The following is a 27,254-nucleotide window of genomic DNA, read 5'->3' as shown; positions in this document are numbered from 1 at the left end:
GGCGCTGCGGCGGCGGCCGCGCTCGGCGGTGCCGCGCTGGCCGAGGGGCGGTGCGGGCCCTGCATGGAGGGCAGGATGAGCCTGCCGCGGGGCCCCGAGAACCTTTGCTTCGACAAGGACGAGTTCATGAAGGTGCGCGGTGATCGGGGCTCGTGGAGGGGCGAGGGGCCTCCTGGGGAAGGGGGTGGCGGGTTCCCAGCGGGAGAGCGCGGCCCGGAGCCTTGGTGGGGATTTTACAGCTCCGCCAGGGCCCTTCCCGGGCCGGGCTGCGAGGAGCGCCGGGGATGTCACTGACCGGGGAGCCGGGATCCGGCCGTGTCCGGGTAGGGCCGGGCTCCGAGACTGATGGGAGCGAGAGGCCTCGCTGCTTGCAGAGAGTAGAGCAGTTCTCAGTACTGAATTTCCACTCTTGGCTGTTGTTTCGTGGTTTGGTTGTTTGTTTTTTTTTAAGTCTCCTGTATTTCGGGGAGCTCGTCATTGGCTATTCAGCCCCACGACACTCTGTGCTTTCCAGCCTAAAAACAGAGAGTTTAGCTAGTGCGTTAAGAAGCTTTTTTCCCCTAGGGCTTTAGTTTGGTCAACTCACAGGCATACGGAGTACTTTATTTTGGGTGTGTTCCCTGTGTGAACTGTTCACTTACATCCTTCTCTGTTTCCTGTTTCAGGCGGATTTTGATGTTGATCACTTTGTGTCAGACTGCAGGAAACGTGTGCAATTGGAAGAGCTCCGAGAGGATCTGGAGCTCTATTACAAACTCCTTAAAACTGCTATGGTAGAACTCATAAATAAGGACTATGCAGATTTTGTTAATCTCTCAACAAATCTCGTAAGTGTTACTGGTTGTACCTTGTAGTTCAGGCTTAGTGTGGTTCAGTGGGATTTTTATTTTTCATATGAAAAGTATACGGCTTTTATTTTGTCATTTTATGATTTAAGGCATCTTAAACTGATGTCTCTAATCCCTGCACTGAGGCACCATTCCTGTAGAGCTTACAGAATTGCTGTACAGAGTTGCTGTTGGCCTGAAGTAAGTGTTTTAGATGTATGCATTTTGTCTTTTAAAGCTGATTTGTTAGGGAGTTAAAACTCAGGGCAAACTTTGTTTCAAACTGTCAGCACTTTTAAAATTGAAGGAAATAAATTATTAAAATAGAATAGCAATGATAAAAGTAAGTCTGTTTTGAAGGATTCTTTTAGGAATCTTTAAACTTTTTGTATATCAGAGTAGCTTAAAAAATCCCCAACTTTATGTCTGAAAATTGTAATTGTTCCAATTATACAGATTCTCAGACTGAGACAACATACTTCTGAGAAGAAAAATTTCCATGGGAGGAAATTTTGTTTACCTTTTGGCTTTGTGTGAAAGCAGTTGTACATCTTCATGCTTGTATTTGAGATAACATATTTTTGCATTGAATTAAAACCTGGAAATTATAAAGGAAGCTATGTTTTCTCACTTCACTTTCACTATCTGTAAAATGATAGGCTTTGTCAGTAATTCACATATGAACTTATCAAAAAAGTAATAAATGTGTTTGTGGTAATTTCTTTAGGTTGGCATGGACAAGGCTCTCAATCAGCTGTCAGTACCTTTGGGACAATTAAAGGAAGAAGTAATGGTATGTTCAAAACAGCCATTGTCAACAGCTTGGTAAACTTCAGCTCGCTCTCCTGTGATGTACAGAATGTCTTCTATTAAAGTTAATATTTGTTCCAATAAGCTTTTCTTTGAAGACTGATGACTTAGATTGCTAGTAGGAGAAGCATGGTATTTTCAGGCACTTGTATTGTAGTAAATTTAGGTTTCCTACAGTGCATTTCAACCAAGAGATAAAGAGTTTCGAAAACTTGACAAGTCAATAGACTCTTGCAAGACAAGTCTATGGATATATCTTGAAGCTGTTTTAATATTTGAGTAACTTAAAGATGGTAGAAAATTCAGATGCAGCACAGTCCCTTTATGGACTTACTTTCCTTAGTGTGTGGTTTAACCATAAAACATCACCCTTTTGAAGGTGGAGCTTATTCTGGCTCCTCCACAGTGACTTGGTATTTACAGGAAGGGGCAATTTTTGATCATCTTGGCAGCCAGTTCAGAGGGATGCTTGCTGCCTAAATGTGCCTCCAAAATATCACACCCTTTGTGTCTAACAGAAAACAGGGTTAGCTATCATAGAGAAATCCTTATTGCATGAAAAATATTATTCAAAACTGATTTATAACTTCAGTTGCAAGACATAAAAACATAGTGGGTTTATTGCCTGTTTTTAGGCAAAGGTCATTTGTTCTCTCTAATGTAATAAAACAATGGTTATGGTGGAAATAATTATATTTAATTTGCAGTGGCAATACCTAAGAAGCAGGTTTTACTTTCAGTTATTTAGTTGTATTTATGGCTTTTTCACTTGATATTGTGTAGCTTTTATTAGTCCCATGATCTTATTAATCTGTGTCTTAAGTTTAGATTTTTTTTTTTTTAGGTTTTTTTTGACCCTTAAATGGGAAGCAGGCTTTACATACTGACTTTTTCTCTCACAGAGTCTCAAGTCATGTGTCAGTGAAGGAATTCAAGCAGTAGATGACCGAATGACTAAACAAGAAGACATTAGAAGAAAAAAGGTACAGCAGATAGTACTATCTTCAGAAGATCATCCTTAGGATAACTTTGATTTTGCCATTAACCCAGAGAAAATGAAATTAAGAAAGTTCTATGCTGTCTAGATGCACACTGTGCAGGATTTTGTACTTGTAATATGTAGTGAAATTTTGGTTGACAAACTTCATATTTTGCAGTGTCTAGTTGGTCACACATCTTTGCTTTACTGTAGTTGCCCAAAACATATGTTTGGTTTAGTTGGATTTTTTTTTCTTTTGTAATAGTTGCTCTTGTTTCTAACTGCAGTAGCATATAAACTTACTTATTATGAATGGAATTGAAGTACAAATGTTTAATTTTTATGGGAAGGAGACACACAAAGCTTTGAAAAACATCAGGGATAGGAACAACTGTCCTACATCTGTGACAAACATTTATTTGTGGTGTTTTATGGACATATGTGAGCAATACTTCAACTGAGACATGACTCAAGTGTTAAGATAAAAGGAGAAAACTTTAACCAGAAAAAAACCAAAGAACTAAGAAACCATCTAAAATGTTTTATTTAGGTGATGTCAGTTGGTATTAGGGTTAGACATGAAAAATCTTTCTTTAATTGCAGATGTGTGTCCTGAGACTTATTCATGTTATTCAGTCTGTGGAGAAAATTGAGAAGATTCTACATTCCCAAGGCACTAAAGAATTGTCCTCATTAGAGGGAAACAGGTAAAAAAATTGTAATGTTCGGTTTTGTTTGTAGTTGATGGGGCTAACTTAATTTCATAGTGTTGTTGAAGGTGAATTTACAAGCAGTATGGTGTATCTTTAGAAATATAACTCTGATGGACTAAATTATTGGAATTTTAGTATTTTCTTTGTTTTAGTCTTCTGCAAGCCAGTCATTCACAGAACGTGTAACTCAGACTCCAAACTTCCAAATTGCTCATGGTGCTTTCAGTAAGCAAGCTTTTTGAAGTTAGTGTGCAGTTATTTTATTTCACTTTATTTTATTAGAAGTCACTAATCCTCTCATGTCTGAAATACTCTCTATAGTTTATTCCAATGTCATTTGTAAGTGAAACAAAATAGTTTTTCTTGTTTTCCCTGCTTATGTGTAAGTGAAAGGACTGCTGCAAGAATAGCTAAATGCAGACAAGGCAAACCTAGTACAAGGAAGGTTTGTGACAAATTCCAGTCAAACCTCTTCCTCTGCCTTTGCTGAGGATTGCAGGATGTTGTTCAGCCAATTTTGGAACTGATGTACCAGTCATGCACTTGAAAGGCCTGACTGGGATGCAAGTACAATTTAAGCTGGAGGGAAGACACAGTGTGAGACTGTCTCTTCAGCTCAGTGTGCTAGATCACATGATTGATAGTGGGGGTAGGTGTACCAGAAAGTAGGTTAATACCTAGAGGGACAAAAGCAGATGTTTTCAGTCAGGTGAGGCACTTTGCAGAATTAAGTTTTGCAGTTAAGATCATTCTTGAACAACTGAAAATTCGGCTTATATTGGGATCGTGTGGGCTTGAGAAGGGCAGGACTGTTTCTCTAGAGATAACTATCATTAGTTTTACTATATGATAGAGTAAGAAAGAAACAAATCTGGATGGTGAAGGTCACCTGGTGCAGTTGCTGAGCTCTCTTAAGACTGACTTTTCACGTGATAATAGAGCTTATGTTCCTCTCGGCTTCTGCTTCACCCACTTCATGTTAGAGCTGCAAAACAGCACTAATCATGTAGCATGCTCCAGATCATTATTGCTTGATTGCAATCATTATAGTAGTACCTATCAGAATTCAAAATACTGAAATTACAAAAAATTGAGGGTGAGCTCTGTCCATCTGATACAGATGAGAGGGAGTTGGTTTGAAAGGATCTAACTGTGTATTCTCATTTTGTATCTTCTCTCTTCTAGTCCACTTGTAACTGGACAAGTTTTAGAGAGAATTGCCACAGAATTTAATCAACTACAATTTCATGCAGTACAAAGCAAAGGAATGCCCCTTTTAGACAAAGTGAGACCAGTAAGTATTATATGACACTTAACACTTGCACAATCAAGCAAAACCAGTATAATTGGAAGACAAATGCTTGTTTCCACAGAGTTTTATTGAATTAATTCATGGAGAAAAATGGGTTTCATGAGGTGATTTTTATCAGTTGACTAGAACTATTGCTTTTTCCGAGGATTTATGCCCTGTTTGCTTACTTCTTTAGGACTAATTACTGAGAGTAACAGTGGGAAATATGACAGATGTTTTTGTCAGCCTAATGTATCTTGCAGTTCATCTGCTGACTGATACTGAGGCCTCGTTCTAGAGATTAATGTTTGCTTTTTTAGCTGCTGTGTACAGACCAGAACATAAATGGAATGTGCCTACATAGCGGCTGGCTTGAATATATTCAAGTTTGTCTTCTCATGAAATTATGCTAGCCATTACTAATCTCCCAGCATGCTCTTTTACCTGCTGTAAAAGACTAAGTGATGTTTTGGTGGGACTTTTTTCTTCTATTCATTCAGTGGGGAGAGGGAATAAATGAAAACTTGTGCTAAAAGAAAGCTGTGAATGTTGAGATGGGGTAATGCTTTAAGCTGATTCTCATGAGGGTGTCATTCTTAATGGCTTTCAAGCTGTTGAGGTAGTTCAGAGTTCCAGTTTGTGCCTCTGCCTGTTGGCAATACAAACTTGTTTCGGCTCCAGATATCCATGGGATCATTTTGTTACATGGACAGTTTACAAGACTCCTCTGGCCACTGAGTTGGATATCCAACTTGGATACTAGCAGCAGTGAGCATGAGCAGCAGAGTAGTGTATGGGTTGGGAGAACATTTGTCATGTGGCTTCCTTAATGGTGTTTGCCAGGACTTGTGTCCTGTACCTGTTGTTGCTAAGACTCGTCAGAATGTAGCTTTCATGACTAGTCAGCAGTTGGGTTCCTGACTTTGCATGTTCAGTAAAAATTGTATGAATCATTTTAGGATGGATGGACACAATACAGCATGTAAAAAGAGAGAGAAGAAATTTTACTGGCTATATTCATAGTTCAACTCCGACTGCTTTAATGTGTGTTGCCGATCTTCCTTCAAATGCGGAGTTATAGGGCCAGGAGTATATTGGCAGGTAGTGTAGCAATGGACTCACTGCTACACTAGTCAGATCTAGTGGAAAAGATGTCATGGGAGATCAGGAAAAATGGTTTGCAAAAAGGAGAATACGTGTAGACTGAAGAAGCTGTTTGGCAGAAGCCAGAAGGAATCTAATTTCATTGGTGTTTGCTAGTGTCACTCAGTGTCATTGGTTTGTGGTAATTTGACAAGTAGTGCTGGGTACTCGCTGTCTGTTTACTCTGACAGTGAGGGATAAATGCTACAATTGTTATCCCTGGTCACTTATTGTAAATCTTTTGTTTATTGTCACATACTGGTTCAGTTGAACAAAGAGCAATCAGTAACTTAGTTCCTCAGGATAAAGCAGACCTGATATAAATTACCATGGAACTTACAACATATAGAACATAATAATTGCCTTTAGCTTTATTATAATAAATCCTGTCTTATATAGCATCAATAGCCAATTAAGTTTGTGTTAATGGTCATTGAACACTGTCAGTTATCAAATTTTTGTACTTTTCAAGTAAGGCTGGAAAGCTGAGTTAGGCACATCTGGATGAATTTACTGCAGCAATGATGACAGGCTTTGATTTTGGCTTTTTCTGACTGTATTTTCTTTGTCTTTGTAGCGAATTGCTGGAATAACAGCCATGTTGCAGCAGTCTCTGGAAGGGCTGCTCTTGGAAGGCCTTCAAACGTCAAATGTTGACATAATACGCCACTGTCTGCGCACTTATGCAACAATTGACAAAACACGAGATGCAGAGGCATTAGTTGGCCAAGTGCTTGTAAAACCTTATGTAGATGAGGTAGGATAACATTAAAAAAATTCCATTTGTTTTCCAAACATGCTTATTTTTCCTGTGAACCTCCAGCTTTTGTTAGCAGCTTCAAAATATCTTTGTGGAGAGAACAGGATAACTGAGCTGCAGCAAAATGTCAGTTTGGTTGTTGTTGCTATTTAAGAAGAAAAGGATGGAGGAATTCTCTTACTTGCCTGTCACCAATTTCAAGTTATATCCAGGGTGGATTCTTTTTCTTACTTCTGTTTTTCTCCGGCTAAAGAATCAAAAAACCAAACCTCTCCCATTTAGGACAGGTTTCCATTGGGTGTCTGCTAAGTGCTGTAACAGCTGCTACAGCATGGGACATGTCACTTTCCCCTCAGTTTTCTGAGGCTCTGTTCTTTCACCACTTCTGCACCATTCCACTTGTTTTTGTAGCAAGAGGCAAACGTGTTCAGACATTGGAAGAATACCAAGAAACAAGCTGTTGTTCTTTTCCTACTGTCTTCTCTTTATGGCAGAGATTATCACTTTTCACTGAGTATGAGGCACTGTCCAGATAAGCTGATTTGCTTGCTGCTAGCAGTGTCACAGAAGATGCTTTGCTTTGGCTTGCCTGTATTTGGGACTGGACCAACCACAACATTTGGAAGGAGTTTTTACTTTATTCTGAGTTTGATTAGCTTTTACCAGTTCCCTCTTTAACTTGACAGACTGCTTCAGGTGACGGTAATGTGGCAGTGGGTTGGCAGCCAGACATAGTGGCTCACATTTAAAAGAAAGGATCTCCTTTCCCAGTTTTGGGCCAGTCTTGGCAGTTAAGAGTGCTGCTTTAAAGGAAGTAATAATTCAGGCTGGCAAGTTATACTTGGAAAATATAATGAAAAAAAAAAAGTAATATGCTGACTATCCTGGTATTTGAGGTTATAGTGTTAAGAGTTTTGTGAGTCTTGCATTATAGCATCTTTTATATTCACTTTTCTGGGCGTTTAACACTGAGCTGTTCTGGCAGGTGATGGTGGAGCAGTATGTGCAATCCCACCCTAATGGCCTCCAGGCTATGTACAATAGGCTGTTGGAGTTTGTTCCTCATCATTGCCGCCTCCTCCGGGAAGTAACAGGGGGAGCAATTTCCAGGTGAGTATCTTGGGCTTCTCAGCTGCCCTGAAGTCACAAGTATCATATGCATTGAAATCCTTTGCATTATCAGCTTTCATGCACTAATGACTTATCTGGCCTTTCCTGAAAATTCAAGTCAAGTTTGATTTGTACCTCACACCTCTGTTTCTCAAAACAAAACAGTGAGCATACTTTCCTGGTGCTGCAGCCCAGACCTTCAGAGAAGGCAAAGACAATCCTGTATTTCAGTAGTAGAAGTGAGTTCTGTGCATAATACAATGTGTCAGATAACTTGGTTTTTTGAACCCATTAAATATGATTGTACACTTCATCCAAGGAGAACAGCATAATAAAGCTATTAAAATATAAGTTCAGAAGTTATTGAGCTACTGCACATCAGAAAAGTGGGAATGGTCCTCAGAGGTTTGACTGATTTGTTGCATATACCAAATATACAGGTTTAATTTATTTGTGCTTCCACTGTGTTCTCAAAAAGTGCTTAATTCCTTATGCAATTAAATTACCTGTTTTTCAAGCTTAAATAATTCAGGTCTACTGAATTGAATCCATTTATTCATCTCTTTTCAGGATGGTTAATATAGCAGACTGCTGTAATTAGCAGAACTATGGACATAGCCCCTAGGGACTGCAGGATTACTTTTCTAATTAGTCATCCATTGCGGAGCTTTTTATGGCTCCTAAGTTTTACTAACATTTTAATTCTTTCAATCCCTCAGCAAGTTTAATCGTTCTTCTTAATAATGGAATGTTTCTACTTTGTAGTGTGGTGTACTAAATTGGAATAGAATGCTATTATCTCTTCTGCTCTCAATTTTTAAGTTTCCAAAATCAAGGTAACTTTTGATCTTTTGATCAAACACAATATGTATAAATACAGTTTGGAACAATTAGGAAGAAGTTCTCTTTTTCATTGCATTAGTCACATTATTCCTACTTGGTAGGTCTTGGAAGTTTGGAGCTATTAAAACTTGAATTATACCTAGGATTTCTCAGCTGAAATGTACTAATTTTCCAGTACACACTCACAAAATATGTAACTGATTAATTTTTAAAACACTTTGAGAGTTACAAAAAAGCACCTTTGATTTGATAAGAGTGTGGAATTGGATTAGGAATCTTCAAAGGAAGAACAGTTTAGGGAATCACTATAAATATGTAAAAAAAATTCGTTGCATTTTGTCTAGTGCAGTGCATCTATTTTTTAGTGATTCCTGCCTCCAAATAGAAGCTTAGTGGTAAAATATAACCATGGAATAATTGCAATTTTTTTCAGTGAAAAAGCAGATATTGTTCCTGGATATGATTTCTTGGTGAACTCAGTGTGGCCAGAAATAGTACGTGGTTTGGAAGAGAAATTACCATCACTTTTTAACCCTGGAAACCCAGATGTGTTTCATGAGGTAATTAATTTCCATTTTTTCCATTTCTAATTTCTGTGACAGACACAAGAATATAAAGAGTCATGTTCTCTAGCTTCTCCCCCCCCCTGCTGCTTTTGTGTAAATTCATGTTGTTGCATGGCTTGGAAGAGGAGGTTATCTCAAACCACTTGGTTCAATTTTCATAGGAATTAATTCTCCCCTCAAGTTTGTTAGGAGAGCTCATACAGAAGTTATTGGATACCATTCAGCAGATGAATTTGTTTTTATTTTGGGAGTAGAATTGCAATGTTATTGAAGATGGGAGTGGATGACTCCAGTGTTCACTCAAGTCTAGAACTGCTGTATAGCAGGAGCTGATAATTAATATTAATTAAATATCTGGGTTGCAACTTATTTTTTACTATGGGAAGATTAAAAAAATTCTTTGTTTTGCTTGCTTGTTTTAGCTTTTGCTCTCTTGCAGTACTGCATATTATGTTGTGATTATAAACACAAGCCAACTAAGACCTGAAAATATTTGGCAGCACCATCAGGTTTAGAAAACAGAGATAGTATTTCTCTGATATCACAAGCTTACATTAAATAATAAATTTAAAGTACTTGTCACTCTTGTATTTTCTTCATTGGTAGTGCTGCTCTGTCTCTAAAACATCATCTTTTACTAATGGTGAAATAGATTTCTTGGTCTAGTATGAAGATCTTCTCTGGCAGCGCTTTACTTGTGACTTGTGTGTTGCAAGTCGAAAATAGGAACTCTCTGCTTTTCCTCATGTCCTGCCTGCTTTGTGTTTAACCACGATTACTGAAAAAATTGGAGTTTTTCCCCTTGGCAGTTTGACTTGTGTTTAGTGTGAAACATTTTATTTTCAAGATAGAGATGGGAGGCAGTGGTAAATTGTCTGAAGGAAGGCACTGTTGGCATATCAGGACAGATGACTTGAGGAAATGCTGGCTTGCAAGTGGAGGTTTATAAGGCATGTGATTCTTCATGTCTTCCTGAAAAACTGCTTTTACTAAACACTTAGATATTTTTTCTTGGAGTTTAAGATCTCTTTTGTACAGATAGATTGAACAAGTGAAGGCAGATAGGCATGACTGAGAGTGTTTGCAGTGCTGTCTCTGAAGAAGAAGCAAATGACATGGATGTTGAAGAAAGCTGTGGTAGTGCCACGCAAGTGATACTATAATGTGTTCCTCCTCCCACATGAGAATTCTTAGTTTACCATGAAGTTTTAGTCACTCTTCCAGCTTTCACCTTATGCCTACATACTGCAGATTGTGAGCCTTGTTGGGCCTTTGCTGTACTGTGCTCCATGATGTACAGGAGTGTATTGTGTCTTCAGAAAAGCTGGGTTTGCTTAAAAGGCCTGTCATATGTTACACTGATACTGGCCAACAAAGGTGTTTGGTTTATTTAAAAAACACCAAACAATCAAAAAAAACCCAGTAAAAACCCAGCATCCAACCATGACTTCCAGGTAAATCACATAGTAAGTCTAAAGTACTTTCCAGACTGCTTTTGACTACTTAAGGGACTCATAGTCATTAAAATCATTAAAATCATTACAATATTTTACTTGAAAATCAATACAAAGTTGAAATGCCAAGTGTAAAAATGCTATTACACCTATCTAAAGACTAATAGTTCTGAATTGAGAGGGAGGAAAAAAGCCTTTAAAATTGTTTTGCTCTGATGATGAGCCAAGTAATGCTACACAAATTTTAGACAATAATCTTTTGTCTCCATTTTCTAGGTTGATAGAAATGCAGAACAAGTTTTTTTCTCCATGTGTATTTTCATATATACCTATAGGTTTAATGCTGAACATTTTGAATGTGCTGTGTTTTCTGTTCAGGGGGTTTTAGGTGTAGAGGAGAGAGGGGGATTGAAAGATTTGTTTTAAATCCTTTAAAAATCAGACTGGCAATGTTAAGTATGTTAAAATAAGCGTTTGTGCGACATGGCTTTTTAAAATAGTTTCAGGTTGATGTGCCTTTCTTTGAGTTAGATGTGTAGTTTTATGGGTATTTAAAAGAATACTTCTTTTATCCCTAAACATTTATTTAAGATTAAGTTTAGATTTCTCTGTTTGAGAATTGCTCCTTTTTGGTTTTGGTTCCCAATTTTACTTTTCGTAAATAAATCTGCAGTCAACAATCCAGTCCTAGAAGCTGAAATAGGAACCAATCTTGCAGTTAGTTCCCTCTCCTGGATATAATGTTTTCAATATTGAGATAAATGTCTCTTGAGGTGCCTTCTATTTTGAAATTGATTGGTCTCTACAGAGTGTTTGGTTTATATCTCTGACTTACACTTAGGGTGGCAGAGCATTAACAGCTTGTTTGCCTTTTTACGGTGCTGGGTTCATTATCTGAGAAAGGAGGCCTGAAAGAGAACTCATCTGTCATTCAGTCTGGGTCTAACTCCCATACCTTTTATGGGTTCATTGTGTTAGAGATACAACCAGGTTAGGAGAAAAGTAGTCGCTTAAAAGCTTTTGGATGGATTTTTCAGGATATTATCTTGTCACTGAAACTACCACATCACAAGAAAGGGAGAAAGTTATGAACTTACTGAGATACACAACACTAAAGCATCCCTGTGGCAGTTCATGTCCTTTGTTCACAGGAGAGTTTTTGAGAGCAGGCCCTCTAAGCAGCAACACAGGGGATTCTGATAACATTTTACTGCTTCACAAGAGGCAAAATCACCTGGCTCCTGTAGTGAGTGCTCTGGATTGTGGATTGAACCCTAACCCTGCAGTGAAGTCAGAAGCACTGCGAGATTGTCAGGACTATTTCATTAATTCAGTAGTGGATTTCTGAGAATATATGATAAGTTTTATGGCTGTTTCCTAATTTTTTTTAATAGAAGAAACTTGCACAGAAACCAAAGTAGCTTTCAGTTCATAGAATTTTAACTGCAGTTGTGTTTTGATTATAAGTTTATTTACCTAAGTTTCATGGTCTGTTAGCAAGGTCTATTTTGTATGAAATAACATTTTTTGTACTGTTTTACTTCTGGCTTTCATCAAGTATTTGAGTTTCTGCTTTGTGCATGATTTAATTTATTATTTCATGATTTTCAGTGTTCTCATACTATTGAGACCAAATCCACAGTATGTTTGGGGATTAATGTATTTTTTTTTGCTTGCAACCAGCTTAATACTATTCATAAACATCTTATTAGAAGTATACACTGGATGAAGTTAGTTTATCTGAAATTGTTTGAAGTTCTTCTGCATTTTTTGATATTTACAAAACATTTTTGGGGAAACAGGTCTAGAAATTCTTATAGTACAGGTCCTGTGTAACAGACAAAAAATATTGTGCTTCCATTCTCATGTGCAGTTGGCTATGCGTACTTCTGAGTTTCATTCCTGATTGTTTCTCCTTGTTGTGTAGTTTTATCTGCTGCGCCTGACTCTGTTAGTAGTGTGCAGCACCACCCCAGTGTTTGAGCTCAGAAATAGTCAGGAATCTCTCTGATCAGTTCTGCTTGATCAGCATGCTTGGACAGTTTTATTGTTTTTAGAAGTGTCCTTACCATAAAGTAACACTTTGAAATTAATTTGTCTGCAGTCCGGGCTTTTAGCCTTGTATGATTAGGTGATGAGGGGCAGTGTCAGCCTATCCTAACCCTTGAGCTTAGTTGTAGCACCATACATGTGTTCTGCTGAATGGGGGGTGGCCTTCCTTGCTGGGAGCCTGTGTGTGAGCAGAGTGCTCCTTCTCTTCCTGCAGAAATACACCACCAGTATGGATTTTGTACGGAAATTCGAACGGCAGTGTGGCTCCCAGGCCAGCGTGAAGCGCTTGAGAGCTCATCCCTCTTACCACAGCTTTAACAACAAATGGAATCTGCCTGTCTATTTTCAAATAAGGTTGGCATGCATTTCTTTGTTCACTCTTAAGGTCACACCTCCCCATTGTTCAAAGTCTCACTTGTCAACAAATCATATGCAAATCAAATTAAGAATTTAATTATGTCAAGTAACTTTTATATATCTTTCAACAATTCAGCAAAAAAATCACATAACTACTCTTCAGTATGTACTGTGTTGTTATACCAGATTTGATAAGCTACTCATAAGACTTTCAGGAACAGATCTAAATAAGTCTTGAATTCTTGTTTCAAATTATTTTTCTCCAGTGCCCCTGAAACTATGCTGTATGTTGAATGCTACTTATGCAAATCCAGAGGAGTACTTACTGTGAATAAAGAAATCTTTTTTCTTAGATGTATAGAACTAAAGCACTTGAGAACTTTCAGCTTTTCCAGACCTAGCCCTGTTTCTGACATTCTTTATGTCTCACAGGATGTACTCCTTATATTGTATCTTTGCCTTCCAAAGATTGTCCTCCTAGTCCCTGTTCCTGAGGAGCTGAGTAGTAACTTCTGGAATATTTTAGTAGCAGGTCTGATGTATCTACAATGTTTTCTTTTACAGACCTTGCAGCTAGAAAAGAACAGAGTGAGCCAAGTCCTTTTTAAATTCTAGTAATGTTAGAATTTTAATGAACAAAATATAATACAAAACTGTATTTTTAGAATGGGTAGTCTGCATGTCTGATTGTAGGGCTGGAGAGCAACCCTCCAGGCAAGACATTGATGAAGTCTGCTATCACCCAGCTATGCCATGTGTAATCTCTCTTGGTCCAAAGCCTGAGAGCCTCTTAAAAAAAAAAAAAAGCCCAAATAAACAAAAAGTGGAATTTCCAAAAGAGGGGGAAGAGAAATTGATGTTTATTTTTAACCTGTGTCACTTTAGTGGCCTTTTTTGTTGCACAATTCTGTAATTGGCAATAACACTACCACAGTCACATTTATACAGTTTCTTTAATCCAGGGGGAATCTACCCTTGTGCTGAAAAATTTCATCTAGGAATCTTATGAGTGGTAGAGTTAATATAAGTGACAAGAACATGGGGCTGGGAGCTGGGTCTTAATATTTTGGTGGTTCATGGTATTTTGTAAAACTGTAGTCCCAACATCTGATACCCTGATTTGTTCTTTTGCTTACACATCTGTTCCTGCAGTTGTGTAGTGAACTGATAAGGACCTGTTACTCAGAAAAAAAATGACTAATTTTCAACTCCAGTCAATTTCCCCAAACCACTTAACTGTACAAATATTCATGCTGGCCCAAGGGAAGGGGCAGAAGTATTCACTACATAGTGGTGCACAGACTGAAAGTGTCTGTGGAACTGCAGCCATTATGAACCTTTTAACAGATATGTATCATTAATTGCCCTTTTGTTTCAAGTCCAACTTTTCTAGTAGGAGACCAATTGATCAAACTTTGATAATCTTGCTCATAAAATTGAAATGGAGCTTCAGCATATTTCTCTTCAAAAATGTTTGCCATTAGGTATTCTGAGCTCTGATTGATTAAAACACTTTTAAATATAATTTTCCTTTAATCCAAGATTAGTGTAAGACTAAATAGTGTACTATTTTGTGAAATGTTTGGATAACAGCAGCTGATTTATCTTAAATGGTAGTGTGCCTTTATATTGGAATCTAACTTTGGAAGTACCCATGAACTCTTCAGTGTGTGAAGAGTAATAATTGTGAAAATAATACAACATATTAATTATATATATCAGGAAAGCTTTCTCTGGATGTGTGTTAATATCCTTTAAGTCATACAAGATTTTGATTGAACTGTAATCTCACACTTCAGCATTTATAGTTAAGATTGTTTGGTGTTTTCTTTTTTCAATTACAGAAATTCCCCATAAAAATCAGCCATTACTAAAGCCTTTAGAAATGATCCTTTGAGGAACATATGGATGTTCAGGCATTTCTCCTGTAGCAGTGCTGGCAAAACAGCACCAGTAACTCTTTCCCTGTTTCATTCTTTCAGTTGTGTCAATACAGCTGATTGTGCCCTACACTGGGGAAATTATTTCCTATGTAAGACATACTCAGCAAAAATTACATTGTCATTAAAACCTTATTCTGTTCTCTAATCTTTTTCACCAAAAGACTTAAAGACACTGCTCTGTTGATGGAAGCAGGGCATAGGCAGAACTGAGGCTTTGAAGCCATTTCACAAACGTGTTTAGTTGCTAAACATCTATCCTACTCCATTAGGAGTTTGAGCAAAAAAAACTAGGTGGGCTCCTGTCCTGATCTGGAAATTATAGTTAAGAGACTTTAAGAGAAACCCTACAGGCTTGTAATTACTAAGTTTGAAGACTTACAGAGTTACTATGATGCACATAAAAGCAAAAAAGAGGAAGCTAGTTACAACAGAACTTTATACAGGGAAGCTTAAATTGATGCAAGGATGGAAAAGTATCGGAGGTTTTAATAACCTGCTGTTATACCTAGAAAATTTTGGAGATGTCATTTTGGTTTGGGTTGTTGGTTTGGTTTTTTTTGCTTTGAATGGTGATTTTTTTTAAAAAATGGTATTTTAAAACGGGAATTAAACAAAAAAAAAAACCAAAACAGGTGTCCTTGGGGAACTATTGATTTTTATTAGGTACAGATTTGTTTGCAGAACCTTATGTTACTGCTCATTAACAAACATGTAGAAATCTGGAGCTCCAGTATCATGTGACATACCTGAAGGTTAAAGAAGGTCAGTTTGATTGCTTATAGTTTAAAAACAGTAACAAAACAAAAAATTTCCTTCCTCAAAAAGCTGAGGACTTGTCACTCTGTGAGCTATCATTTTGATGATAGTTGTGGTTTGCAACCACTTTAATAATATCCTAAAGTATAAGCTTTGTAGGTGCCTGTAAAATGTCAAAGGTTCTCTTTCAAGTGTTTGAATGCTGGTGTTAAGTTGGGCAAAAATAACCCCAGGTTTAAAATCTGTGTATGTCCATTGATAGCACATAGAAATAATACTGAAGTAAACATTGAAAAATGTTTAGGCATCAATTTAAGCAATGAATTGTGATATTCAAATTTTTTCTTTCTCATAGATTTAGAGAAATAGCAGGGGCCTTAGAAGAAGCACTTTCAGATACACTAGAGGAAGCACCAGGTAAACTTTTATTGCAAAAGATATGTATTGTAAAGGAATCAGTTGTATAAATAGCAGTGATCAGTCTGTCTCCTGAGTATTCAGTAATATGCATCCCGTGGTTCACATGAGCTTCCTTATTTCTGATTGACTGTTCAAACAGTATAAAACATTGTTACAGAGATGGCAATGTGAGAATTCTGATCAGTGATGACTTTGCTTACTAAAAACCCCTCTTTAGCAGCTGGCATTGACATACTTATGGAAGCACCCCTCAGTGCAAGAAGGAGTTGTTAGCATTTGACACCTTCTAAATGACAACCAAAAGGCTGTGCTGTGTTATTGGGGCATATTTTTCTTAATGTTGTAGCAGTGTATAGCACTGTGTAAAAATGGCTGTCTGTTGGCAGCATTTAGGCTTGCTGTCATTCATAGTGCTGGTGTCTGCTCCAAAAATACACATTGATTTATGAGGAGGTATACACAAGAGGAATAGTCTGATACATGCATTAGAAGCATATTGTAATCAGAAGAACTAATTTCAGCTAACAGAGTGAATACTTATGAAGAAGGTATCTATGGGCCACCTAAATGTCTGTATGTGTGTATCCACACATGCCCTCTGAAGCAAACCAGGAGAAAAAAAATCCTAATTGAAACAAAATATGTATAAATCTTATCACTTCACTGTGTAGGCCTGGAACTTGCAGACACGTTCCTTGTCTTTCTAATTGTACTCTCTAAAATGTTAAAACTACGTAAAATGCTTTAAATGTAAAACTGTGTAAACTGCTTAAAAAACATTTTGTTTAAATATGGACATTTGTACAGTATTTAAATATTTATAGCAAATATCTCATGTAACTGGGAGAGGAGCAATAGTTTAGTGGAAAGGGAGTATTATGTTATGGCTGGCAGGAATATCTAATGTAACTTCTTCAAAAGACTGCCAGAAATTATTTTGGAAATGTTATTTCCTGAAGTGGATTATTTGGCCAAGCTGTTTCTGCCTTTATTGCAGGCAAATGCCCATTTCTTGCTTTTGCCTGCACAGCTACAGCAAGACTTTGGTGGAATTTGAAATCTAAAGCATTGAGGAGATAGAAATGTATTAAGCATTGCCTGAAATAAACTCATAAAAAACTATCTGATGATTGTATCTTTTAGGAAAAATCTTGGGTATGCAATTACACTGATGTTTTAAAAACATTCTTGGGAACTTGACCTTTGTTGCCTGATCGTTTCTAGCTGGGAGCTCCTTCTGTCTCTTGGCCACCCACATGGTGTGGGCGAGTCTTGTGAAGTGCTGGTCGGATCAGATGTTTGTGCCGCTGTTAGCGCACCGCCTGTGGAAGCTCAGCCTGCAGATCTTGGCTCGCTACTCCGTGTTCATCAGCGAGGTGAGAGAGCAGCCTGCTGTGAGGGGCTGGTGGTGGGGTGTGTCCCTCAAAAAGAGACTCTTTGAAGCAAAATATGTGACCTCTTTTTAAGAGTTTTGTGGTTTTTAACCTTCAAGCAGTTAATGAGTTTGGCTTATGAAAAGTATCACTGCAAAATACATGATTAGTCACAAATATCGGTACTGTTGCAGTGCTGCTGTCTGCTGCTTTGCTGGTTGCCAAAGCTTTACTTCATACTGCTTAATTCTGTCTCTGCCACTGAAACAAGAAGCCAAAATCTTAGTTCTCTTCTGTTTGTGAGTTGTTGATTGAGTGAAGTTGTGAAACAGAGCCAGGTATTGTAAATTAAAGGCGACTCCAGCAAAGGGGAGAGAGAGTGATGCATCTGACTTCATCATTAGAAGGCTAATGAGTTACTTTATTATACTCTACTATGTACATTGTATCTAAACTGAATCTGCCTTGCGCTCTCTTGCTCACAACTGCACAGACTGCACTCTGATTCTCTCGTGACTGTCCCGTGACAGTCCCAGCACACACACACATGCTTGGCCCTGATAGGCCAAGGGAACAAAACATCCTCACTTTGAGTAAACAATCTCTATATTGCATTCTACTTTAGCACAACACAGGCACAGCAAGCAACATAAGAATTGTGTTTTCCTTCTTCTCTGCTTGTCTCACAGCTTCTTTCTGTTCAGAGGGCTTGTGAATACCACAGCCAGGAAAAAAATAACCCTGCAAATAAGGAGTGATATAATCTGGATCAGTTTTTTAGTATTGAGAATGCAAAGCCAAAGTTTCCTGGGCAGCTGACTCAGCATCAATGATCATTGCTTTTGAGCAGAGAAAATGTGCTTTGCTCTTTTACTGCCTGCTCCCAGCTGTACAAGTGAGCCCCTGTTTCTTGTGCCATAGAGAGACAGTACAATAGAATAACTGGGATTTGAAGAGATTTCTGGAAGTCATTTGGTCCCAATTCCTACTCAAAATAGGACCAGCTTATATAAGGTTGTGCAGAGCCTCTTAAGTTGAATTTTGTCTGTCCAAAGATGATAATTGCACTCTTTCCTGATAACCCTGGTCCAATGATTGATTGCTTTTTCCTCCTATGTGGTCAGAATTTCTCTTAGCACAGTACATATCCATTGCCTATTACTCTCTCACTGTACCTCAGAGATCAATCTGATTCTGTCTTCTTTGTGCATGCCCCTTCAGTAGTTGAAAACAGCAGAAAGATCTCCATTTATAATTTCTTTTGTGACTCAGTGACTTAGTTCTCTCAGCTAAATCAGCTCATGCAAAGTACTGATAAGTACCAGAGTTAAAGCAGAGTAGTCAGGGGAAGCACTTGCCTGACAGCAGAGAGCTTGAGGAGGTGGGAGGAAGGAGCTGTTTGACAGCAGGACTGGACTGCCCTCTCTTAACCTTAGACAAACTTGTACTAAATCACCCAACTTTGTAGTGCACTCAAATTTTTTTAACATTTACTTTTTGCATATTTTAGTAATGGTATTTGGTAATATCCCTTGAAAGTATGGCATTCTAATGCTGAAGGCTTACAAGTCTTTTATGTACTGTTTCAGTTTGTCCAGCTTTAACTGCCTTCACTTTTGCTGGGGTTCACACTTCAATCTGATGTTTCAGGTTTCTGTAAGGCCCATTTCCAGTGAAAATACAAAGGAGAGCAAAAAACCTGTGCTAGTTGGTAAAAAGGAATCTTTAAGCCTCAACCCCAGTGAGGACCAAGGAAATGGATCTTCTGCAGAAAGTGTGCCATTGTCTTCTATATCTAGTACTCAGCTGATATATGTTGCTGCAGATCTGGACAAACTGCAGGATCAGGTTTGTGCTTTTGACTTTACTTAGAAAGAATCTTCATCATTGTTTCTGGCATCTTGTAAGAGCATTAAATTGTTTAAAATAATGTACCATAATTATTTTTTAATCTTAAATAACTGATAACTGAAATTCATGGTCTACTCTGTGCTTATTTGGAATGGCAGATTATGGGCAAACCACTTCAGGTATTTAAATTCTTTTTATCAGTAGCTGCTGGGCTTAATTCCTAAAATAATATCTTTCTAAAGTTTTTTGGTGTGAAGTGTCACTCTGCCAATCTTACCTTTTCTAGTGAAGTCTCTGCTGCAGCTTGGAGTGTGGTGCAACATTCAGCTTTAATGTGTTTAAGTGTTCGCTGGTTTTAGTCTTTGAGGTTGGAAAAGGTTTTATCATCATGATTATACTTGATTAATGATCCAGAATCTTGAGATGTATGTTGTTAATTGTCTCCCAGTAGGGATGATTCCTATGTATTTATTTTCAGTAAGGGTGAATTTTCTGTAATTTGTGAAGTTGTAAATTGCAGGAGGTTTTGTTAATTCTAAAATACTTCCTCTGAGTAAAATAATAAGGTAGAGGATTTAGTGTGTGATCCTAAATTCCTGTGCATATTGTAAAGTTTAGTATTGATTGAACAGAGATGCAGTAAAACCGTAGAACTTGAGGGTGTTTTGTGATGCAATTCAAACTTACAGGATGTAGCAAAAGGAGTTAAAATTTTTATAACATGTTTATATATCTCTCTCAGTTTTGGGTTGCTTTTTTCAGATTCCTGACATCTTAGACATGATTAAACCAAAGCTTGAAATGATTGGCTTCAAGAATATGTCTTGCATTGCAGGTAAAGCTGAGAGGCTCCTTCTCCTTTCTCCCAAATCCCCTCTGCCAAAAAAATGAAATCAACTTTTACAGTTTCATTATTTAGGGTGAAAATACTTAATGAAATTTGCCTTCTGTTTAAATTGTTAAATAGAAACAATCTTGAACAGATCTATTGAGTCTAGAAATTGCTTAACAATTAAAATTGAGTGAGTCTAAAGTGCTTTTAGGATTTTTCTCCAGAAAGTGGGGACTTTATCCTAGAAGATTCATATCATTAAACTTTTGAAATAATTGGGGAAGAACACAAAAGGAGAGGCTTTCCATTATCCAGTGGAAACTAAAATATTTTTCTAAAATGACTGTTCTCTTTTAGGCCTGATGGATGGGTCATTTGATGCAGAGGGTTATCAAAGTATCATAGTTAAATACCTTAACTTCAGAGAGTAGAAGCAATTCAGTATTTTATTCTCCTTTTTTCTTTCTGGGTTTTTGGTTTGGGTTAGTTTGGTTTTTGGCTTTGTCTCTTTGGTTCATTTGTTTGGTTGTTTTATTCTGGGTTTTTTTTTGTCTGATCATTCTTTATGTGAAATATGGAGTTTGATTTTAATTTAATAATTAAAGCTAGACATGCATGAGTGAACTAGTGAACTAGTCCCTGTCTGCAAGCAGAGCCAGGAGTCATGAATTCTACTGATATCTCTAAATCAGCACTACTGGTAGATGTCCAAGTCTATTAGAGATGTAGGAGCTTCTGCACATCCGCTGCTCAGTAGATGGTCTGTAACCAATCACAGCTTTGAGTTGAACATATTCCAGTAATTCCCTAGGGAATTTAGAGAGGATTTCACAGTTTCTTTGGAAGGTCAGAGCCTTTTGATTCAAGCCCTTGCCTCATTGGTAATACTGGAAAAACTTTGAACCTGAAGAATGTCACTTTACTCCACTTGTCTTTCCTTGCCTCTGTCTGTGTTTCTGGCTGAGGAATGGTTGGTATTACTGGCAGTGTTTTATAAGTGGCTGGTGTGTATTTATTTGGTAAGCATATCCTGTACTTGACACCAGACAGTGAGTGGGATTAGGAAGCTGAGGGGATTCACATAACTTGTGTTTGGGCAGGGTAGCTCAGTTTAAACTTCAGCATTTTGACTTTAATAGGAGCCTTGGAAGATTCAAAGACTTCTCTCTCAGCCTGTGTGCCTACCTTGAATAACAGGATCATCCAGGATCTCAGTGAGTCCTCCTTTGCATACCTGAAGAGTGCACTGGAAGTTCCAAGATTATATAGGAGAACCAACAAGGTCAGTACTGCTTGCAAATGAAAAAATAAATCTCAGAAGGGCTTGTGCTGAGATTATTGAGTTCTTTGAGCCCGTCCATATCTGCTTGAGAGAGCCCATGACAGTGTCTTCAGCCTAGTGAAGTATAGTACAAAGCTGTAAGTATTTTAACAAAAGTGTAATAGTCTGTTTTGGGCACTGAGTCTGCTGAGCTTTGTCTGGAATCAGTAAGAGCAGAAAGAGCATTCAGGATCATACCCTGGTAATAGGAATGGTTTGGCACATGCATCTCTGAAAAAGCTTTGGGCATTTTGAACCTTGTTCTGTATTATATTGAATAATTTTGTGATGGTGTCTTCCATGTGTATAAGGATCTCTTCATTGACTTGTCCTGAATGGTTTATGTATCTCTTTGCTTTAGGTACAAGATTAGCATTTTTTTACATGTGCTAGAATTGGGTGTTGATGCTTTGAGTAAGTAAATGACTGGTTCCTTCTTCCCCAACTTGTTTCCCTGTCATCTGCCAGGAGGTGCCAACTAAAGCCTCACCTTATGTTGACAGTGCTCTTAAGCCCTTCTACCGGCTGCAGAATGACTACAGAGACACCTTGAAGCAGCCCATGATTCATCAGTGGTTGGAAGGGGCTCTCTCTGACAGCACACAGAAGTAAGAAAAACATACAGAACATTACTTGCCTTAGTTAAAAACGCCAATGTCTATGGAACAGGCACAGGAAAAAAACAAAATGCTATGAATTAACACAACTGTAAAGAAAATCAAAATGCAGCACTCTTTAGGTGGGAAATATTTCCTTTCATTTGCTCTCATATTGCATGTTCACAGATGCTCAGATCTGTGCAAACCATGATGAGGTGGATAGGATGTTTGAAAATTTGGTTAGTTCTGGGAATGCAGCAGTGAAATAAAGATGTGCAGAATTGATGCAAGACCTTAAACCCATTACTTTCAATGAAAGTTGCTAACCTTGTTACTTTCAATGAACAGTGGTTGAATTTTCAAGAATTTGAGTTCTACTGTCCTTTGTCTTCTTTAATGTATGCTATGATTATCCAATTTTTTAGTGATTTTAAAAAAAAGCTTTGGGCTTTTTAAACTGCTGAAGAGTTAGTTGTTCACAATTTTAATAAGGCAGTCATAAAGTAATACTTTCTTTAGCAGATCTTCTGTTTCCTAGTTAGCATCTTCAGGGCTTTTGAACATGTGTAGTAGTTGTACATATGCATTAGGTTCCTTAGTGGCTTTTTTTTTCCATCAGTCTAGCTGTATTTTAAATTCTTACTGCTGTATTTTAAATTTTTACTGAGCAGGGATTTTGCATTTTGTGAGGTCTCCCAGTTAAAGCATGTAACATGAGACAGCAATACTTGGTTTTGTTTGAAAGTTCTGCCAGAAAATTTCACAGGACACCTCCTACTTTTTGTGTTGTCAACAATTTACCCTTGCTGTTAGCTATATTTTTTTTATCTCTAACCTTGCCTAAAACTAAAGAGTCACCTTAGCCTATTTGGATGGGTTTTTTTTTTCCTTTTCCCATATTTATAGCTATGCTTTGGTTGGTTCTCTTTGACCTTTCTGACCACAGATGATAACATCAGAAGAATCCATGCAGGTTAAAGTATAATGTGTGCTTTCTGTCTGTCCTTACATGGTTTTTCCCAATAATCCTTTGCATATTATATTGTCTGTTGGCTGCTGTTGAGCATAGATTGATTTTTTTTTTCCCTGAGATTTAACCTGATAGTAATACTGCGGTTTTAAACCATAGTCAGAACAGGAATTTTTTCTTATCCTTTGCTTCTCTGCTCTTCCTCTTCTGGTACTTTTCAAAACAGACATAAAATTGTAAGACAATTTTACACTTTCACCAACCATTCTCAAAATTTTTCGTAAGTATTTTGGACAAGGCTAAGCTTAAGTTGATCTTGACTGCACTGGCCATTGTCATTTTGCACAAAACCTCTTTTGCAAGCTTGGTATCTCTTTACCAGTTTTTAGTGCATGGAAAAAACCTTATTGTTATTTGTTAAGTAACATTGCTGAAGAACTGCAAAGATTCCTGGAATCTCAATCCACTCAAGGTTATTGAGCTAAAATATCTTGGGGTGAATTCTTGTCTGTCTCTTTTATCTGTGTGCCTGGTTAATCTTGCTTTTAAAGCTTAAGTGAATCTGGTGACACCATGCAGAGTAGCTGTTACATAGTTCCTTGGACCCAACCAGAGCTTTTTTGCCCCCCAAAAAGCAGTTCTTCACTTTCCAAAACTTAGGTTAAACATGATGGCAGTGGTTAATCACCAGTAAGACTGGCAGGTTCATTTCTTAATTCCTTAGAATTTTCTGTCAAATTCTGTTTGCAAGTTTACTATTTTCATAATTTTGTTTTAAAATATCCTCATTGGCAAACGACAGGTCAAAGAAACTGAATTTCTGACATGGAGGAGTATTGTAGTTTATTTATTGAGAATACAAATGCAAATAATTTCTTGCTGTGATAATACATTCTTATATATTCACATCCAAATGAAAAAACAGAAAAGAGCATAAACTAGTTAAAAATCACTGGGGACTGAATTTGCTTAAATGGCAGAAGGATTTAGGAGTACAACAGAAGTAGGAATTAATCACAAGTGAGTGGGACTAGGAAATACCAAGGTATGAGAAGAGGACACGACTGACTTTTACTGGAATACTTTTACTTTTGATAGAATGCTGTCGTGAAACAAGTTTCCATGGCACTGGCAAGCACTTTTTCTGTAGCCATCCCTATCTAATTACTTTTTGTAAAAACCTTTTCTGCTTTTTGTTGCCTTCTTGTTTAAAATCATGAGGAAGATTGTTTCAACTCTTAATTCTTACAGTAATATTTTTCATAGGCTCTTTGAAAGGTATTTTAGCAAATTACAGAACATAGCTCAATCTGGTCATTTCTCTCATGGATCTTTTAATTTCCCATTGTTGCTCTGTTTTCCCTTCTTATTGTTAGCTCACTGTCCTGGGCATCTGTTAATTTGTATGATATGCTCTTTCCACTGAGGCAAGGGGTTTCAGTCCATAAGACTTTTTGAGCTTTTGTTGAGTAGATCTCTGATTCTGTGCTTTCTTTAATGTTGATTCTTTCTTTGTGGGCAATGGTCTTTTATTTTATCTCTACCACTTCTAAATTAGGGTTAGGGTTCTTCTGACTTTTCCTGCCAGTTTCCTGAGACTCCTGTTTAAATCAGTTTCTTCATTTTAAACTGACTGCTGTGCCTATATGTGCTGTCATACACACTTTTATAACTTGCCAAAAAATACGTGGGTTTTGGTCTGTCAGGCTGTTTGTATTCCTGTCCTGACTATAAAATTGAGTGTTATCAGTAGTCTATTGATTGTAAAGAGAGGCTGATTTTGACTGTTTAAAATTGAGCAGTTGCATTCCTTGGTCACAATTGAGTACAGACATCTTGAACAAGTCAAAATTGTTGTGATGAGGAGTAATCTTCAGGTTAACCTCTGGAACAAATAATGGAGATACTGGTCAATTGGTAATGCTAATCAGTAGCTGCTTTGCAAGGGAAGCCATTCCTTCTGGCGTTGTTCAGCAGGGCCAGTGATGTACTTCTGTGTATGAAGTAGGCTCTTCTGTAAAGTGGAATTTTTTCTTTCTCATTAACCTTCCTTAATTCAGGTATTATGAAACTGTATCTGATGTGCTGAGTTCTGTTAAGAAAATGGAAGAGAGTCTAAAAAGGTTGAAGCAAGCAAGAAGAACTGCAACTTCAAACCCTGTTGGTACAAATGGGGGCATGAGTGATGATAACAAAATCCGACTCCAGCTGGCCTTAGACATTGAGTATTTTGGAGAACAAGTAAGTCATGACAAACGAGTTTCTTCTTATTATTAATAGTTTTGGAAGGGAGATGGAAAAGGAAAGGGAACCTTGACTCCAGTTTTGGTCTTGAAAGCTTTGCTGGTGTGGGTTTGGGTCTTTGTTTTGTGTTTTCACATTTTTATACAAATGTGAATTATTTCAGACCTTGGTGGTTATAGATACCGCTTCAGCAATGCATACTTTCCTGTCCTTTCTTGTACAAATGCAAAGCTTATATTTCTTACTACTTAAAATTCAAGTACTGCTCAGTGCTTGGAAGCATTAAGGAGAAACATTGTCTTTACAGATGAGAGGGCAGGGACCTTACTTAGGTGTGATAGAAACTTCTTTATGGCCCTTCTTTTGTTTGTCTTCTGTCGGGGTGTTTCAGCCTTAACTTTCTGCATGGTCAGGGTCTGTTCCCAAGAGCTGTGAGGATGTCAGCCTGATTTGTTGTGCTGCATAACTGTAACTGATTCTCAGTGCCAAATACGAAATTTTAAATAGCAAAACAGAAAATATTCCAAGAAATGTATGAAGTAGCTACATTAAATTGTATAAACATACTGTTTTGTACTCCTTTATTTCTAAAATCATATCTATTCCAACTAAGAGTCAAATCATATCTATTCCAACTATGGTATTTTATCATAGCTATTCCAGCTAAGTGTGTATATCATTATGCCAAGGAATTGTCTAATCTTGTTTGTGAGCAGATACTGCTGATGCATTCTAGCAGGTAGATAAAGTCTGCTTGTGTGTGAGCAGATGCTTTTCTCAGATATGAGACTAATCACAATTGGGTGGAGCTGTGGAGATCTTACTAACAAAAACTGTTATTTGTCAGCTTTTGCCTGGGGTTGAGCTGTTGTTCTTTTCCATGACTGCAATGTGATTTTAAGCTGAACTGGGAGAGATTTTTCATACTCATTTGGAGATGTTTTGGTACATGTGACTATTACAAAGAGGTCCAGCAGCAAACACCTTTTCAGAATCACTTCATTATGGTTTTAGTTAGATCCAGATTTTTCTGCTTCACTGCACTCTTAGTTTTTTCATGGCCATATTTTCCTTATTGTCAGAACAAGAGATTTCCTGGCTAAGAAATTACTTGCAGCAACCTCTGTAATTGTAGAGTTGTTTTTGTCTCCCAGGAAGTTCCAGGTTAGAACCATGGGCTTTTGCAGCCTATTGAAATGCTTTCACCATCATGCTGTTGGCTCTTCTTGGATGTATTCATGTTGATCTTTAAAGTATTGCCCAGAAACTTCATTTGGAGTGGGAAAAAAAAAAAAGAATCAGTTGAAATCAATGCATTAAAACCAACTGCAGCCAAGTTTCTCTTTCTAATTGCTTCACTGGGAAACTTCCAGCTGGCTTTAGTTACAAGTTGCCTAGAAGATGGTGAAATATTTCCCTGCAAGACACTTCTGTAACCAGAGAGACTTAACTGAGCAAAGTTGGATGCAAATATTTACAGTTAGCACTATATGCAGTTGTGTTTTTTGCCACATGTCAGTACAGGAGAAAACATAGGCTTCACTAAGTATTTTAAGTAGAATAATTATTGGGTTTTCAGTGTTTTAAAGAAAATTAATGGGTTTTCTGTATCTTTTTAGATCCGAAAGATGGGACTGGAAACAAGCAGCATAAAAAGCTTTTCAGCCCTTGCAGAGCTGGTTCTAACTGCCAAGGATCAAGCTACAATGGAACCATCCTAGATATTTTTGAAGGCATGTGATTGAAGATAAACAAGGTCCCTAAAAGAGAGAGAGAGAACTCTGCTTTGTTTTACCAAATAAATAGCAATTAAGTGCTTCCTAAAGTATCTCAAGCAGCAAATCAGTGTATCTTCTGCCTTGATGAACCTGCTTCACCAAAAGACTAAGACTTTATCAGTTATCCATTATATGGAAAGCAATTGAAGTTCTAAACGTTCTACTATAGAATAAAAGTAGAAGAAAATGTTTTTCTTATTTTTGTTGTACAACTTGAAATGTACAAGAACAAAGTTCTATGTTGAAAATTATATGTAATAAA

The 27,254-nt window shown here is 37.5% G+C and overlaps 1 protein-coding gene across 1 annotated transcript; it reads left to right on the top strand.

Moving 5' to 3' along the window:
- COG2 (component of oligomeric golgi complex 2) lies at positions 1 to 27,254 on the top strand. Its single transcript, XM_058801888.1, has 18 exons — positions 1 to 132; positions 666 to 827; positions 1,555 to 1,620; positions 2,540 to 2,620; positions 3,220 to 3,323; positions 4,515 to 4,623; positions 6,341 to 6,520; positions 7,509 to 7,633; positions 8,910 to 9,036; positions 12,763 to 12,902; positions 15,960 to 16,021; positions 17,249 to 17,400; positions 19,048 to 19,245; positions 20,011 to 20,083; positions 21,220 to 21,362; positions 21,870 to 22,009; positions 25,031 to 25,211; positions 26,834 to 27,254. The coding sequence occupies exons 1-18, from the start codon at positions 64 to 66 to the stop codon at positions 26,933 to 26,935; spliced, it is 2,214 nt and encodes a 737-aa protein (XP_058657871.1). The 5' UTR covers positions 1 to 63; the 3' UTR covers positions 26,936 to 27,254.

The sequence above is a fragment of the Ammospiza caudacuta genome, chromosome 3 (genome assembly GCF_027887145.1).
Source record: "Ammospiza caudacuta isolate bAmmCau1 chromosome 3, bAmmCau1.pri, whole genome shotgun sequence".
Classification (NCBI taxonomy): domain Eukaryota; kingdom Metazoa; phylum Chordata; class Aves; order Passeriformes; family Passerellidae; genus Ammospiza; species Ammospiza caudacuta.
This window is presented reverse-complemented; position numbering and strand designations above follow the sequence as displayed.